Source organism: Cinclus cinclus, chromosome 4 (genome assembly GCF_963662255.1).
Source record: "Cinclus cinclus chromosome 4, bCinCin1.1, whole genome shotgun sequence".
Taxonomy (NCBI): Eukaryota; Metazoa; Chordata; class Aves; order Passeriformes; family Cinclidae; genus Cinclus; species Cinclus cinclus.
This window is the reverse complement of record NC_085049.1, coordinates 2,410,070-2,425,299: the sequence shown is the minus strand read 5'-3', so window position 1 is coordinate 2,425,299 and position 15,230 is coordinate 2,410,070. Positions and strand designations below refer to the sequence as shown.

General features: G+C 40.2%; 1 protein-coding gene across 1 annotated transcript in view; it reads left to right on the top strand.

Moving 5' to 3' along the window:
- Positions 1-15,230, top strand: part of PTPRO (protein tyrosine phosphatase receptor type O) — a 143,199-nt gene that overhangs the window by 101,660 nt on the left and 26,309 nt on the right. Inside the window, exons 8-12 of the mRNA XM_062492611.1 lie at positions 1,215-1,335; positions 3,327-3,520; positions 5,940-6,051; positions 11,283-11,434; positions 13,757-13,877. Coding sequence (XP_062348595.1) covers positions 1,215-1,335; positions 3,327-3,520; positions 5,940-6,051; positions 11,283-11,434; positions 13,757-13,877 — 700 coding nt within the window. The remainder of the gene's footprint in view (positions 1-1,214; positions 1,336-3,326; positions 3,521-5,939; positions 6,052-11,282; positions 11,435-13,756; positions 13,878-15,230) is intronic.

Here is a 15,230-nt window from a genome sequence, read left to right as displayed (position 1 = left end):
CAGGTCACAAACATACACATTTATGATTTCTGTAAATACCACAGGATCCATCTACAAACTCAAAAACGAGTACCTAATCTGTGAATAAAGAAGATGTCAGTAAAAGGAAATGTGTATTTACTGCAAGTAGGTTGAAAGGTCTAAATACAGTTATTTATTTCCTTCTGTCATTGCATATATTTATATCGAATTTTATCCATTAACTATACCTGGAATTGATAATAACTGTTGGTTTGACTTCTCCACGATGAGCTGAAAAGTGCAAAATTCAGTGCAGATTTCTATCCCTTTCTAACATAGTGCATGATTCAAAAGTGATTTATCTTCCCAGAGCAGCTGGTGAAGACAAGTTCTGCTCCTCACTAAATCTGTGCTTGGCACTGATACATTCATGTGCATTGGAACAAACCACCAGTGCAGAGGTGGCTGTGATACAGACTTTGGGGAGGTTGTGAAGAAAATATTAGTAGGAAATACCAGCCTGCAGCTCTAGAAAGGATGTGTGAAAGCTTTTCCACAAAGCTGCTCTGTGCATTTGCTGTTTGTGGAGTCTTCAGGAGATGAGCTTCTTCGTGTTGTATCAGACCAGGAACCACTTGGTCAGGAATTCTGCCTCCAGCTCTGACTGAAACCTGCTGTGGCACAGCAGAAATTTTAACGGTGATGTTCGCAAACTGAAAAGAAAAATCCCAGTACCCCTTAGTTCCAGTTTGTAGTGCTGGGGAGGGGAGCTGACAGTGAGTATTTCCTCTTTGATTTCACTGTGGAGTCACTCAGTACACGTGGTCAGAAGACAGCATTCCCAAAACGCTGCCTTCAGCTCGCAGAGCTGCATCAATGAGGGATGGAAAGCCTCAGGCTCCGATTGAAAACACATGCTCTAAATCCTCCAGCACCAATCACACCACCTGAAAATGAATAATGTAGCCTGAATATTTTAATAAACTTTGACAGTAGGAGAGAGTGGGTCTGCAGTGAGGTAGCTGACCTGATGCAGCCAGGCAAGTGAAATTCTCTGAGTCAGATCATTTGTGAAGCCAGCCCTGACCCCTTCCAGAGTTTCACCACGTGGGGCTTGAAGAATGAATTCTTGCTGCTGATGCCAATGTGTTTGGATTCATGCCTTTAGTAACTGGAGTCATTCAAGTGCAGTCTCAATATTCTTTTATGAATCAAGTAAATGCTTCCTGTCTGATGAGTTCCTCTCCTCCTAGGTGAATTCAAGCAGCAGTCTCATTGAAAATCTTGTTCCTGGTGCCCAGTACCAAGTTGTGGTTTACTTACGGAAAGGACCATTGGTTGGACCTCCTTCTGATCCTGTCACATTTTCCATTGGTAACACCCGAACCTACTGACTGAAATGCATTTCTTTGGTTTTAGGGCTTTTTTTAAAAAAAAATATATGTGTAGCATGTCCATTAGGTCCTGTAGTATGTTCATTGGGTCAAGACTATGCCTTGATTTTCTCGAGTTTAAGAGTAGATCTCAATGTTCTCTTCTTTGGGATTTGAAAATGAGAGGAGCCCTCTGAGACTAACACAAACATTTTCAAGAAGGTGTTTGGTTTTGGGTTTTTTTTGTGTTCAACAGGGAGAGCTGTTGCCCTCATACCTAAATTAGGATTCCACCAGGCACCTATAAAGGGTCATGTAGGACAGCATGCAGTAACTTTTAATTTCAGTGTAATTTACTTGGTTAAAATTACCACTTAAACAAAATATATGTAGGAGAGAGAAGGGAAAGAGAAAGAAATTCAGTGTTCAGAGTTACATTTACAGAGAAATATTCAACCTTTGTCACCTAGCCCCTCCTTTAGACAAAAAGCCTGCTCAGTGGACAGCAGGTGGCTGGGAGTTAGAGATCTTCAGTATTTTCAATGCTGCTTCCTCTCTGTGATTTAGGGAAGAAAGTGAAACAGAAAAAAAAATTGTCCTGTTAAGAATTTAATCCTTAAATAAAAGCCAGTATGTGCCCTAGTTATTATGGCGAGAGCCTTTTCATTCTAGGCAATCTTCTTACATATTTTCATAAATCTGGTCTGAATAAAATTTGTGAAGTATGCTATATTTCAGGAAATGGAAAATATAAGTAATATAAATATATTAATTTATATAATAAAATCTAAAAATAAAGTAAATATATATATTGACATTAAAATTTCTATAATTGGACAGATTTGATATTCTTTCTCACTGTAATTCAAAAATCTGAAAAAGTCAACTTTTATTTGCAAAAGTGAAATCATGTGTACCCAAAGTAGATAAGTTCCTTCCTGTTTTTCCACTTTTTTATGGCCTTACAACCATAAAAGTTTCTTACAAAGTTGAACACGGCAATCAGTTTCTAAATAGAACATCTCATAACTTTCTTAGTATAAAGGGGTTGTTTTTATAACAGTTGTATGAGTTTTTATTCCAAAACAGTTTATTGAGTATGACATTAAAATAATAGAAGTGGAAAACAAATTGTTCTGTGAACTTGCCAGTGGTGGCTAATGATGACTGAAACTCAAATAAAATAAAAGGCACTTCAAAAAGTATTCCATACTCCCCAGGTTTATTCTAAGGCTCGTTTTCACAGGGTGCGTATTAGCAGCTTAAAGAAAGCAAAGCAAAGGTGAGGTAAATGATTTATAAAGGTAATCATAAAGGCTGACATGCTCTCACATGGGCTGAAGTGATCTGGGTGCTGCTCTGGGTTCTGACCCCATGTGAAATATCTGGGGCTCTGCATCCCTGGCAAAGGTTAGCTCCAAGTCCTTGTTTAAGTAGCCTCGGTGAAATCATGGAGAATAATTGCTTTCCACACCATACAGGTCGAAAAAGTTGACCCTTACGTGACATTCCTCGAATCACTTGACTCTTTCTCAGTGTCACCACCTGTGAGGCAAGAATAGCAATACATGACAGAACCTTTGGGTTCCCCAGGGAAGGAGGGCTAGAGATGAAAACTTTCCTTCCTTACAGTGTTCTAGCTTTTGATGCTTTTGTTTTTGAGCATCGTGAAATATCTCCTAAGCATCCTGATTTTCAAAGTAGAATAGAACCCTCCATTTATGAGAAAGCAAGCCATGTACTTTATCTCAAGGTAAGGAGCTAACACTAAGTGGTCTGTAGCCACTTTTGAAAAGAATAGTTTTAAACTGGAGAAGAAATGCTTTAAACATTGGTTTTCAACTGCTTGTGACCAGGAAGTTCTTGGGGATTAGAGTAGTGAAAAAAATAAAAACAGAAATAGGTAGAACTAGATTAAGGAAAGGTATCAATTCAAAATAGAGTGCTACTGATAACACATGCACGTTACTAACCGTAATTTCTGGTTTATAGTGCCCACTGGAATAAAGGATCTGACACTTTACCCTTTGGGACCTACTGCTGTGGTTCTGAGCTGGAACAGACCCTTCCTTGGGGTGTTCAGGAAATATGTGGTGGAAATGTTTTACTTCAACCCATCAACGATGACCTCAGAGTGGACAACCTACTATGAAATAGCAGCAACTGTCTCCTTGACTGCCTCTGTGGTAAAGTGACCATTCCTGCCTTGCTCTCCTGTGCCTGTGTGGCTCTGGCACCTTGTGACATTTCTGTTCCCAGCCTTTTCCCCATGAATATGTAAATATGCCTTTAAGCCTGGTACTTTTTTCCCCAGCAAAGCAGAGAGAACGGCCAAGGGTGATGGAGGCATTTTCTGTTCTAAAGTAAAGCACTGCCAGCTGAACCGTGCTAAATTTTTAGCAGAGCAATGAGATAGGAGATTAGCCTCTCTTTTTTTTCTCTTTTTTTTTTTCTTCTTTTTTTTTTTTTATTTTTTAGTTGTTCAGCAAGTCCAGAGGCAGCTTCAGTTTTTGGGTCAGTTTGTCAGTCGAGGCTTTAAAAGTTCCATCATCTCCTCGGGGGTTGTAGTCCAAAGGCTTATCTACATAATTAATATTGATAGTATGGATTTGGGGCTTGCAGGCTGGTCTCACAGTGTGCCGTGTGGAAGGTTTAGCTGTATTTTTTGTGAAAAAAGCCTTCATGCTTCTGAAGCTGCAAAATTTTAGGCCGGGGTTTTAACTAGGTGACCACTGGTGTCTATAAGAACACACTCACAAGTATATTCACAGGTGTCTTTGCAGATATAAAGTGAAATTTTCCTCTTCTTTTCCATTATTTCCCGGAAAAGATGTAAAGATTTTATTCAGACTTCACTGTAGTGTGAGACAGAAAGCAATTCCAGCTGAAATTAGTTGTTCAGGAAGTTGTGAGTATGCAAAAAAAGATAGCAATAACTTCTGCTGCTGGTGAGTACCACAGTGATTTACTGTAATCGATTTGCATAATACCATTTGTGGAGTCATTTTGGCTCCAGCAGCTTTATTGTAATTTGGTATGTGACTATAAATCTAGCACATAAATCTCCAGGGAAATTAAAAACAAAAATAACATACCAAACTGGTAATTAATATCTTGTAATCATGACTCAGCACAAAGAGATTAATAGCTGAGTGATCTAAGTCATCCAAGAAATAGAGTTATCATGCAGAGATAATGTGGTTCATTAGAAAAGGAGATGGTGTTGTCCCTTACTGCAAATCCTGCTCAGGGAAGCCAAGCTGGAGTTCCTTTGTCTGGATTTCAATCTGAAATGCAGCAGTGCTGTATCACAGCTCCAGTGAGCATTTCTTCAAGGACAATGGAAAAGAATGATCCCCTGTTCTGTTGAGGCATTTAATGTGCAGGTAGGGAGTGCTGAACGTTTGTTTGGGTTCTCCAGTGGTGCTCCAGAATCCCACTGATCCCTAGGGTCCTCTGACTCCTCTGGGTCATGTATTCTGAAGCAACAATGAGAAGAATCAAAAATCGAAGTCATCAGCAGCATGAAATAATCAAGTATTATTTCCTGGAGGGTTAACATTTGATAAAAACCTTTGGAACTGTTTTTTTTTCTTTTCACTCTGTTTAGTTGCTTCATTCATTTTGTGCTCTGCAACTTTCTTGAAAATTGTCACAGTAATATTGTTATTTTCAGTATGACACCGGGGCTATGCCAGAACTCCAAACATCTTCAAGGTTTTGGTGTCAATGTGGATATAACTTCTCCCAAAAATCACGAAAATAACAGATCACACCACCTATATTTTCATTGCCTTGTAGTATCTGGACAATAAAGGCCACTGCAAACAAGAGAGATCTGTAAAAATAGCAGTTTCTACATTGTTGAAGTTGTTCATTATTTTCAGTTTGCTTTTATTTTGAATTTTAAAAATCTCAAGAAGCTTTTTATTTTAACTTCGGTATCTTAAATATACTGTGCTGTCAGTGGAAGAATTAGAATTATAACTTAAATATTACACGCAATACTATAACATAAAACATATTGCTTTTTATACTTCATTTATATCTCATTTATATTTACATATATAATTTTTCTCATAAGTCATTTACGTTCCATTCCTATTCCATTTATAATAAATGATCATAGAAAATTAAACACACTGGGAAAATTGGAAAAAAAAAAAAAATACATCTTTTAAAGTGACAATATCTGAGACAAAAAAAATGCTTCTAATTTATCCTCAAACCCCATTTAATCTGTCTAAAAACACCTATATTTTCCAGTTAGATATTTTGCCTTCATCACACTGGAATTGTGATGGAAGATTGCTCTTTGTGAACTGTTCTAACCACCCTGGACACCCTTTGAGAGTCCTGTGGTGGACAGAACCTGCCAGCAGGTGGATGTGGATGAGCAGCAGAGCCATCACAACTGTGTTTGCTCCCCCTGCACCTTTTATTAAGTTGAAAGGCCAAATTTCAGAGATTTCCACTGAAGGAAAGAATGGGAGTTCAGAAAAAATGAGTGTGGGCTCCAGGTTTATAAATGCTGTTGTGTTTCACAGTTCCTGCCTCACGCTGAGTTCTCTCCCGAGCTGCTCTTTGTGTTTTGTCCCTTTGCAGAGAATAGCCAACCTGCTGCCTGCTTGGTATTACAATTTCAGGGTCACCATGGTCACCTGGGGAGACCCAGAGCTGAGCTGCTGTGACAGCTCCACCGTCAGCTTCATCACAGGTAACCAGCTGAAAACACTCTGGGAGTGCTCCTGGGGGCACGAGTCTGGCCTGGGTGCTGTGTTTTACCTACAGATAGCTGCAAGTTAGGATATTTATCAGCTAAGTGGTGGGCTGTTTCTTTTGGGGGGTTTTTTGTTGTTTTTTTTTTTTGGACTTTTCTTTTTATTTTTTCTTTGGTTGGTTGGTTTGGTTTTGGCGTGGTTTGTCATTCTCTTGTTTTTAAGTCTCTGAGGATTGCTTTATATGAACATGTAAATAAAATGTTCCTGTGCCAAGCACAGTGCTTGATTGCTCTGCTGTAGTCCTCCATCAGTGGTCCTGCTCAGCTTTTACCACACCATACATTTGGCACATGGAGGAGCTAATAGCTAAATAAATAAACCTAAGTTTTCAGGTTTCTCAATATTCTGAAACCCTTTTTCATTTCTCTGCAATATTTCCAAGTGATTTTCCCTCATTTATCACCCTCCCAGTAACCCCCAGTTCAGAGCAGGACTTGTGCAGCGCTGAGATGAGTGAGCTGATAAAACCACATGGATTTCCCTCTTCCACTTGGGACCAGCCATGGGTTTAACACACCCTGGCACCTCTTGGCAGATTGTTTGGATTTGAATCTTCAATATTTCCAACAGATCAGCCATAGAGGGGGCAGCATGAAGGAGACCCTCTTAGCACCTTGCCAGGTGTTCCCAGCATCCAGGATGGTTAGGCCACAGTCAGAGCTCTCCACTGAAATGTTTTGTTTTCAAGTGTCGCTGTTTAATTCACCTTGCTGAATTTTAGGTGATTGAAGGCAGTAAATAATTCAGTTTTACTGTGAGATGCAGTGAAGTCTGACTTGCTCTTCTTTTCCATCTGTAGGAATCAAATTACAAAGAAAATCAGGGTATAATGTCCCAGCCACTCACTCCAAAGCAGACACTAGCCCAGCCCCAGATTCTCTGTTTGGTGAGAGCTGGAGAACATACCTGAAAAAAGCTGCTGAATAAATCCTGTTTGAATGATGGTTTATACAGAGCCTGTGCCCCTGAGAGCCACAAGAGAAAAATCATCAGCAGTTAAAGCTGTAGCTCCACTGAAGCCAGCAGAAACCCTCCCATGCTGAGACACCTGATCCCAGGATACTCTGCTGACAAATTCTGGCGCTTTTCCAGTGATCAGAAAAGCCCTGTGAAGGGTCTCCAGGGATATTTGTTGTCCTTTGGCATCAATCAGCTTTTCTATAGCACTGGAAGGAAGCAATTTTCCAGCTGGTTGGTTGCTGTATGAGGGAAAAAAATGTCTTTTCCAACTGATTTGGGTACCAGGCTCAGAATTTTAGAGTGGAAATGTTCCAGTGGGATACCCACCTCAGTATTGTATCTCCAGAAACCTGCAGCAGAAATGAGGGAGATTAAGGGTCTTCTAAAATATAATCTGTCATCAGCAGCAATCCGGATCTCTGCGTGATGGCAGGAGAGACTGCCACTGCTCTTAAATGAAAAATGGATCAACTCTTTAACCAGCAGATGCAGACAAAAATCACAAATGGATGAACCTGTAAATATCATCGTTTTGTGATTGGCAAAAACCTCTCTTGAAAAAGGATATCTGATCTAAGAGGATATCTGATCTTTAGTGAAAGTATGCAACTGGAATGATGTATCAATGGTCAATTTCTCTTATTATCAAGGGTTTGTACCCTCTGTTTCTGATTTGAGTTTTTCTGGTTTCAATAGCCAGTCCAAAATATTTGTTGCACTTTTAGCTCACTGACTGAAGAAACACAAAGCCTTTTTTTTTTTTTGTCTCTATACAAAATTTAATTTGTTTTTTTTCTGTTATTAAATTTCTTCCATTGAACTCCTCAGGTGCTCTCAATTTTAGGTGCTTTCCCATGTTAGTTTGGGGGTTTTTTTGCCCCCTCTACCTTGCTAATTTTTACTGTTGTTACTAAAGTACCTAAAATCCAGAAGTGTAACACCAACCTGCTAAATACTCCTATAGAGTCGCAATCAGCTCCCTATTCAATGCTCTCCTGTGTGTGTATCTGGATGATTGCATTTCCTGCATCATCACACTGGAGGTCTGTGTTGGTTTGCTTCTATTGTATTGCTCCTAACAGAATTTATCATTCTTTGTCTACATGCTATTTTAGAACAGACTCAACTTCACACCTGGCACTTCAAAATTCTCTCTGTTTGAGCAGGCTGAGCACGGGGGTCAATATTTCAAAACTCACCCCTGTCCAAAACCTGCCCTCCTCTGCCACTTGCCATCTTACTTGCATGGTTCATCAACACTGCTTTTACTTTCAGGGTATTGAGGAAAATGTTGAATAGCAATTAGGTATTAGAATCACACTGTGATTTTAAGTGAAGAATCCTAACAAAAAAAAAAAAAAAAAAAAAACTGATTTGGTCAAATTGCAAGCACTTATCAATAGCTAGTCAGCACTGATGGAGGGCACTAACTGCACTCCTGCCCTCTGATTGCCTTATTACCTGCAATCTCTTCAGCTTTGCCCAGGAACTGCAGTCAGGCTAACTTGTGAGGATTGCCAGTTTGTCATGTCTGCAGGTTTGTAATGTTTGTCCCCAGGAGCTGCTGCCTTTTCACAGCTCTAGGTTACCAGGACACTGAAAGTTCTTTCTCACTCTCAGCCTCTTTCCTCCCAGAGAGGGAGCAGATGGTTTTTTAGAGCACTTGGTCCCTTTCTGAATAATTTTGAACAATGCCACCTCCCCTGCACAGGTTGCCAGGAATTTAAAAAAAAAAAAAAAAAAAAAAAAAAAAAAACAAAACAAAAAAAACCAAACAAACAAACAAACAAAAAATTTAAAAAGCCTACCACAAAGCCCTAAATGGAAAAAAAAAATACAAAAAAAACCCCACAAACAAACAAGCAAACAAAAAAATAAACATAACAAAAAAGAAACTGGAGTGGAGGTTTTGAAGGCTTGCAGTGCACCATCTGTCAGTTCTTCTGTGTATAACTGGAGTGCCAACCTCCACACCTGGAGCATAAGCTTGAGTTTCCAAAACAGAGTGAAAGGATCGGCTGGGAGTTTGAGGATGCAGTTTGCAGAAAGCTGAGAGCAGACATTTCCTGATGCGGGATCCCAGTGTCCCTGTGGAGGCTGTAGTGAGGCTGGGGCTGTGCTGAACTGCAGGACATGGAACGATGAGATGTCCCCAGGAGCACGGGCGAGATTTGGGGGATCCAAGAGGCTTAGCAGGAGCAGCATTTGTTCTCTCAGCTCCTGCAGCAGCAGTTGCACGCTGCTGTTTTACTCAGGGAGCGATCAGTGCTGCTGTGGTGACAAATGAGTTTTTAATGCCACCTGCTGTAAACAGCTGGATCTAAACCAACCCTGAGCAAAGGCTCTTCAGACCACCAGCATTTGACTTTTTACAATGAGCATGTTTTTCTCTTTGGAGAAGCAGAAGGACAGACTCCTGGTGCTGATGACTGCCACCACACGTGCTGCCCCTTGGTCCCGTGGGTGCTTCCAGCTGTGACTTTGGACCGGGTGAGCAGCAGGGTGTGACATCCCACAGCCTCTCTGTGGTCCCCAGAACCTTGTGCTGGGGGAGTGGGTCACACCAGCCCTGGCCCTTGGTCTCCTTTGGCATCTCCTGGACATTCACTGCCGTGAAAACACACCGTCAGTAGTAAGGTTCAGGGGGAAATCATAATTTGTGTATGAGATTTATGTCAGTCATAGCCTTAAACTGCGAGGAATACACAATCCATGCACAGGTATGGACTGGGAACTTCAAAAATTGAAAGAAACGCTGCTTTGAAGATTTTATACTGAATCAGGTTGCTACTCCTCAACAGCCTAAAAGGATATTTTCAAGATTAATTTGGGAGAATAGTCCTGTTAACATTTCTAAATGGCTCTAAATTGTCTATGCATTGCATTTGCTTCCTTCCTCAGCGATTTATTTCAGTAAATCTGCTCCCTAAACGCCCCAGCGTCAGCATTGAAGGAGCCTTTGTGAAAGCAGCAGTGACATCTTGTGGTCCCTTCCAATAGACCCGAGGCCATCCTGCATTCCCTGTCGGGAATTCCCTGTCACAGCTGTGCTGGCATGCAGGGCTCTGCTCCTCTGACCTCCTGAGCTCCAACCCACTGGACACACTGTGCAGAGGAGGACCGGGCAGTTCACACATCTTCCCCACCGTGCTCCTCGAGAGTCTGCCAAGCACAGAGATTCATTCATTCCTTCTTTCCCTTGTTGTATCCAGGTTATCCTACTCATAGCTCCTTGGGAAGGGACTGAGATTGTCACTGGCCACTGATTTTCACTTTTGGGTCTCTGCTCACTATTAATTTAACTCTTCTCTTGGGTCCTGCACCCTTGAGTTAAGCGATCAAGGTGAGCTGGCCAGCTACTCCCTCTACAGTGGATGGAGAGGCACCTCCCAGAGGGACTGCTCCTCTCAAGCACCAGTTTTAGGAGACATGAGTTATTCTGGAGGCTGCTGCCTTTCTGCAGGTCACAGCTGATGAGAGAGCCAGCTAGGGAAGGTGGCTGAGTCCCAGTCCCTGGCGGTGTCTGAAAGACACGTGGACGTGCTGCTGAAGAACCTGGTTTGGTGGACGTGGCAGTGCTGGCTTAAAGACTGGTCTCAGTCTTAAAGGTCTTTTCCAGCATGGGTGACTACATCACATGGGCTGCAGAGAGCCAAGGACTTCTGGCAGCTCCAGAACAAAAAACCCTCCTAACAGGCTGAGGAGGATGTGAAAAAAGGGGCCCCTTTTTTCCTCCCTTCCACACTGGGAACAAAGGTGGTCATAACTTGTCACTTGGAAATCTGCAGAGTTTGGACTTTTCCTCCAAGAAAGATGCAAGCTCAGTGAAAAGATATTTTTCCCCTATGGAAAACCTGCCAATGTAACAATTTATTATTTCTTTACAGTGAAGAAACATGTGAGGATTTTAACTTGAATTTGAATTCGACTTACAAATGTGACTCAGAAATTTATTTGTATCTGCCGTGCTTATTTTTTTAACTGAAAGATTGCAAAAAAAAGAAGTGCATTTTTGTTCTGATTATCTCCCAGGTTAAACGATGGCTTTCATATCTTTCAGCTAATCCTCAAATGCTTTTAATGATCCTTTCCTGCTAGCTTTGTGACATTCTCCTCATGACAACATCCTTTGGCAGAAGTTTATCTCTGGATTTGCTAATCAGCTGTGTTAGACCCTATCTGTAACACACTTACTTTCTTTCTTCAGCACCAGTGGCACCCAAAATTACCTCTGTAGAATATTACAACCACCTTTTGTACGTCACCTGGACCTATGGAGGAGATGGTCCTGACCTTTCTCATTCCAGGATGCTGCACTGGATGGTTGTTGCAGAAGGAAAGAAAAAAATCAAGAAGAGCGTGAGTATCAGTGTGAAAAGTGGGTAGTGTTCATTTCTTTGGCCTTGTTTTTGTTTTGTTTTGTTTTGTTTTGTTTTTGAGGTGGGATTTTGGTTGGTTGGTTTGTTTTTCTGAATTGATAACTCAGAAAAGCTTTGACAACTCTGATAACGTTGTTAACTAAGTTCCAGCAAGTTTGGTAGAGGCCAGTAAAAGTTATTTCCCAATGTTAGCATGCACTTTCAAAGACTTGAGCTCTCAAAAAAGCCAGTGGAAAAAGTGCTTCTGCAGAGATCCAGTGAAGGTGTTGATCATTTATGTAATTTTAAAAGAGCTTAAAAACTTCTCAGCTTCAGACAGTAAAACATGAAGAGTATTCTTATATACAGGGAAGGTGTTTTCTGATTTTATTTATTAATAAAAAGAGTAAACTACTGGCTGAAGGGTTTTTTTTAGTTTGTTCAAATACTTCCCATTTTCTGACTTTATCCTCATAAAGTCTGTGTTCTTCATTTTATGTTTGAATACGAGTTCCACTAATTGATGGGATGAGAGTTTCACCCAGAATGAGTGCACTTAGAAAATTTGCTAGATGCTAAGGCGTGCTCTTGGTACATCCTCTTGAACAATTGGAAAACTGGAAGTGTATTTTCAGCAGAAGTACAAATTGATCACCAATTTTCATTTGGATTTGTGTGGAACACCCTAGCTTTCATTAGATTCCTTGTGGCTGCAAGAGTGCACCCACCTGGAGCTTGTTGCAATCCTGAATGAAATTGTATGATCAGGAGAACTGAAAACTTTTCTGAGCAGCAGGAACTTTCAGGATTTGGATCCTTACTTTGAACAAGGAAGAAAACTAGATTTTAATTTTTGTTCAACAAATAAAATATTTTATCAATTGAATTTTAAAAAATATATATATTTCACAATGACTTGCCTCTCTTCCTTCAAAAAGTCACGTTTTCTGTAAGCTTATTATTCTTTCAGGAAAAATCTGATTTCTCTACCATCCAACTTCACTGAATATGAAAATTGTAGATTAAATAAATATGAAATAAACATTTAATGTGAAAATTTAAATAAATTAAACCCAAAATTGAATAATGTAATTTTAGATTAAACAAAAGATTAAAAGTATAGGATAGCTACAATGTAGTATATCTATAAATAAAACTTTAAAGCTTTAGGGATGTCTTTACAAATGTTTGTCTTTATATTCCTTGCAAGACAAGGGAACCCAGAGGGTACTCCTTAGGAAAATCCTGCAAAAACCTACCTATTTCTAGCTAACTTTTATGGTTCTGTTCATATGGATAAATATGGGTAAATATTGCAGGCATCAGGGTGTACCTGCTCTCCCAAGCTTTATTAGTCACATTCAAAAACTGTTTCTTTTAAAACTCATACTATATTATAATATCATAATATGATTTTATTACGATTGTTGATATGGTTGTTTCCCTTGTGGCATTATTGAAATAAATGGGTAACACTGTCAGACAGTGTTGACTTTTTCTTCCTGCTCCCTCTATATTTCCCAAGCCTCCAGAGAAGTCGGTTAGTTTTTAGAGAAGTGATGAAAATTATGTGCAAAGCCCTGTTGGTCTTTACTCAGAACTATCAGTTTCTCTTGTATCTGAAAGCTTCAGCCTGAGAGTCAAGTGACTGTGGAAACCAGCATGAAATTCCTGAATGGGCCCTTCATGGATATTCCAGAAGTGCTCTGAAAACAGTGTGTTCTGAGTTCTGCATGGGAAGATTACCCTAAAATAAAAGGAAGAAGTTAGTCTTTTGAGACTCAGCTCAGTTTTGGATCTGGTTTCAAAGTTGCAGATGACTGAAGTCAGACCCTGAGATCTATTGTCAAGTCCACAGGTCTCCAAGAGGTGTTAGACTTACCCAGATGAATTTAATTTTCAGAACTGTAGGATATATAAAGGCTTGCCTACACATGGCTTGTGTGCTCTTCTTGAGGTGTCTGACCTGATTTAAATTCCTCTAAAATTGCAAGACTCAAGTCCATGGCTTGTTTAGCATTTTACACAACTTAAGTAATCTAGATGCTCTCAGTGGTATGCGGGAGAATTTCTTTTTTTTCCTTAAATTTTCACTGGTCACACAGAAAGTGCAGCCTAATATTGTCTTCTTTTTGCATTGTGCTCTTCTGGTTTCGTGGCTGGTGTCAGTGGGAGCTGGTTGATGTCACAATCTGGAGCATGCAGAAGACATGGGCTGTGAGGCACAGGACTTTCTCTGTAGTATTTGGAGTAGCCAGGTTAATTTTTCCAGGCAGTTGTAAGGTTTGTGTCATGTTTCAGCTGGTGTCTCTTGATTGTTCAGGTAACACGAAATGTGATGACTGCAGTGCTGAGCTTGCCTCCGGGGGACATTTACAACCTTTCAGTGACTGCTTGTACTGAAAGAGGCAGCAATACTTCCATGCCCCAACTTGTGAAATTGGGTAAGAAGTTCTTGTCCATAAATTATTAACTCATCCCACTCATTTGACTGTAAAGTAACTCTGTCAGCAGATGTAGCACCTTTATTCCAGTTATGAACCTGTGAGCCCATTTCTTTTGCTAAGCTGGAATTTTCACCTCGCCTTGCTGTGAAGATTGTCTCATGTCTGTGTGTGAAGCTACTGTCCTAAAATGGTTTTGCTCAAGAGGAGCAAGAGTTTGACTGTAAGTGGAAGTGAGAGAGTGGAAATCACTTAGTGCCTTGCTGAGAGAAAAAGTCAAATTCGCAGTTGCTTCCTAATGTCTTGGACATTTTTGAGAATGGCAGCTCAGGCTTCACAGATGAACTTTTCAATAAAAGCAGAACATTCCTTTCTATCTTTCTATTTCTGGAAAGCCTATTTCTAAATTTCTCTGCCACTTGGTCTGCTTTCCTGTCTCTCCTCCTCTCTCCCTGGGCATCTGCAAAGTCTTTCAACACTAAAAACTTACCCTTAAATGCAAATTAATGATAGCATTCTTTATAAAAATAGTCAGATTCGTGAATGTGGAACCCAGCTTCATTTTAAGAAAAAAGATGTGCAATATATTCATAGAAACAAAAGAAAACTCAAGAGCTTGATCCTTAATGGAAGACTTTCAAATCTAACTTTCTACCTAATATCTTTCTGTAGCTGGGAGGGGGACTGGACACTGAACCATCGTACCTTAAGATTTTAGTTCTCTTTTGAATGTATGTGGAGTTGTTGAACCCTAGGTACCTAAAACACTGAAATTTCCAAGTGCTCCAAACTGCTTTTAGAGGTGTTAGCTGCACTGAGAAGGTGGGTAAGGGAGAGTTTGTAATTTCAGAGTGGATTATCCTCTCTACATGAGTAATGATCCTGTTGTGAGTCACTGTGAGAGAAGTAAATTTAAAGGACTCCATAATTTTTATTGGATTAGAGGTCTTGAAACAACCACTGCCCGTTTATGTTTCTCAGAATTCTTACTCACAGTGCTGAGGCAAACACTACAGACACAACCACCTGAAGTTCTTGCAGGTCTTCTTACCAAAGACAATATTTGAAAGACATGTAGACAAATTCCATGAGTTTTCTTTTCCCTGTGCAAACCATATCCACTGTGCTCCTTGTGCCTGTGCAGTTAATTGTGGTTTTTTGTTCCTGTGACTGAGTGGGTGAATCTTGGAGGAGTGAATATTCCCCCCTGATACCATTGTCCAAATATTTAAGGGTGGTATTTCAAAACACCAGCTAGCCTTATCTTTCATGCAGACCCACAAGCCTTATTCATGTTGTACACCCTGCACAGTTGTGTTTTCCTGCTCTTTCATTATGGATGGGCCCTCTTAT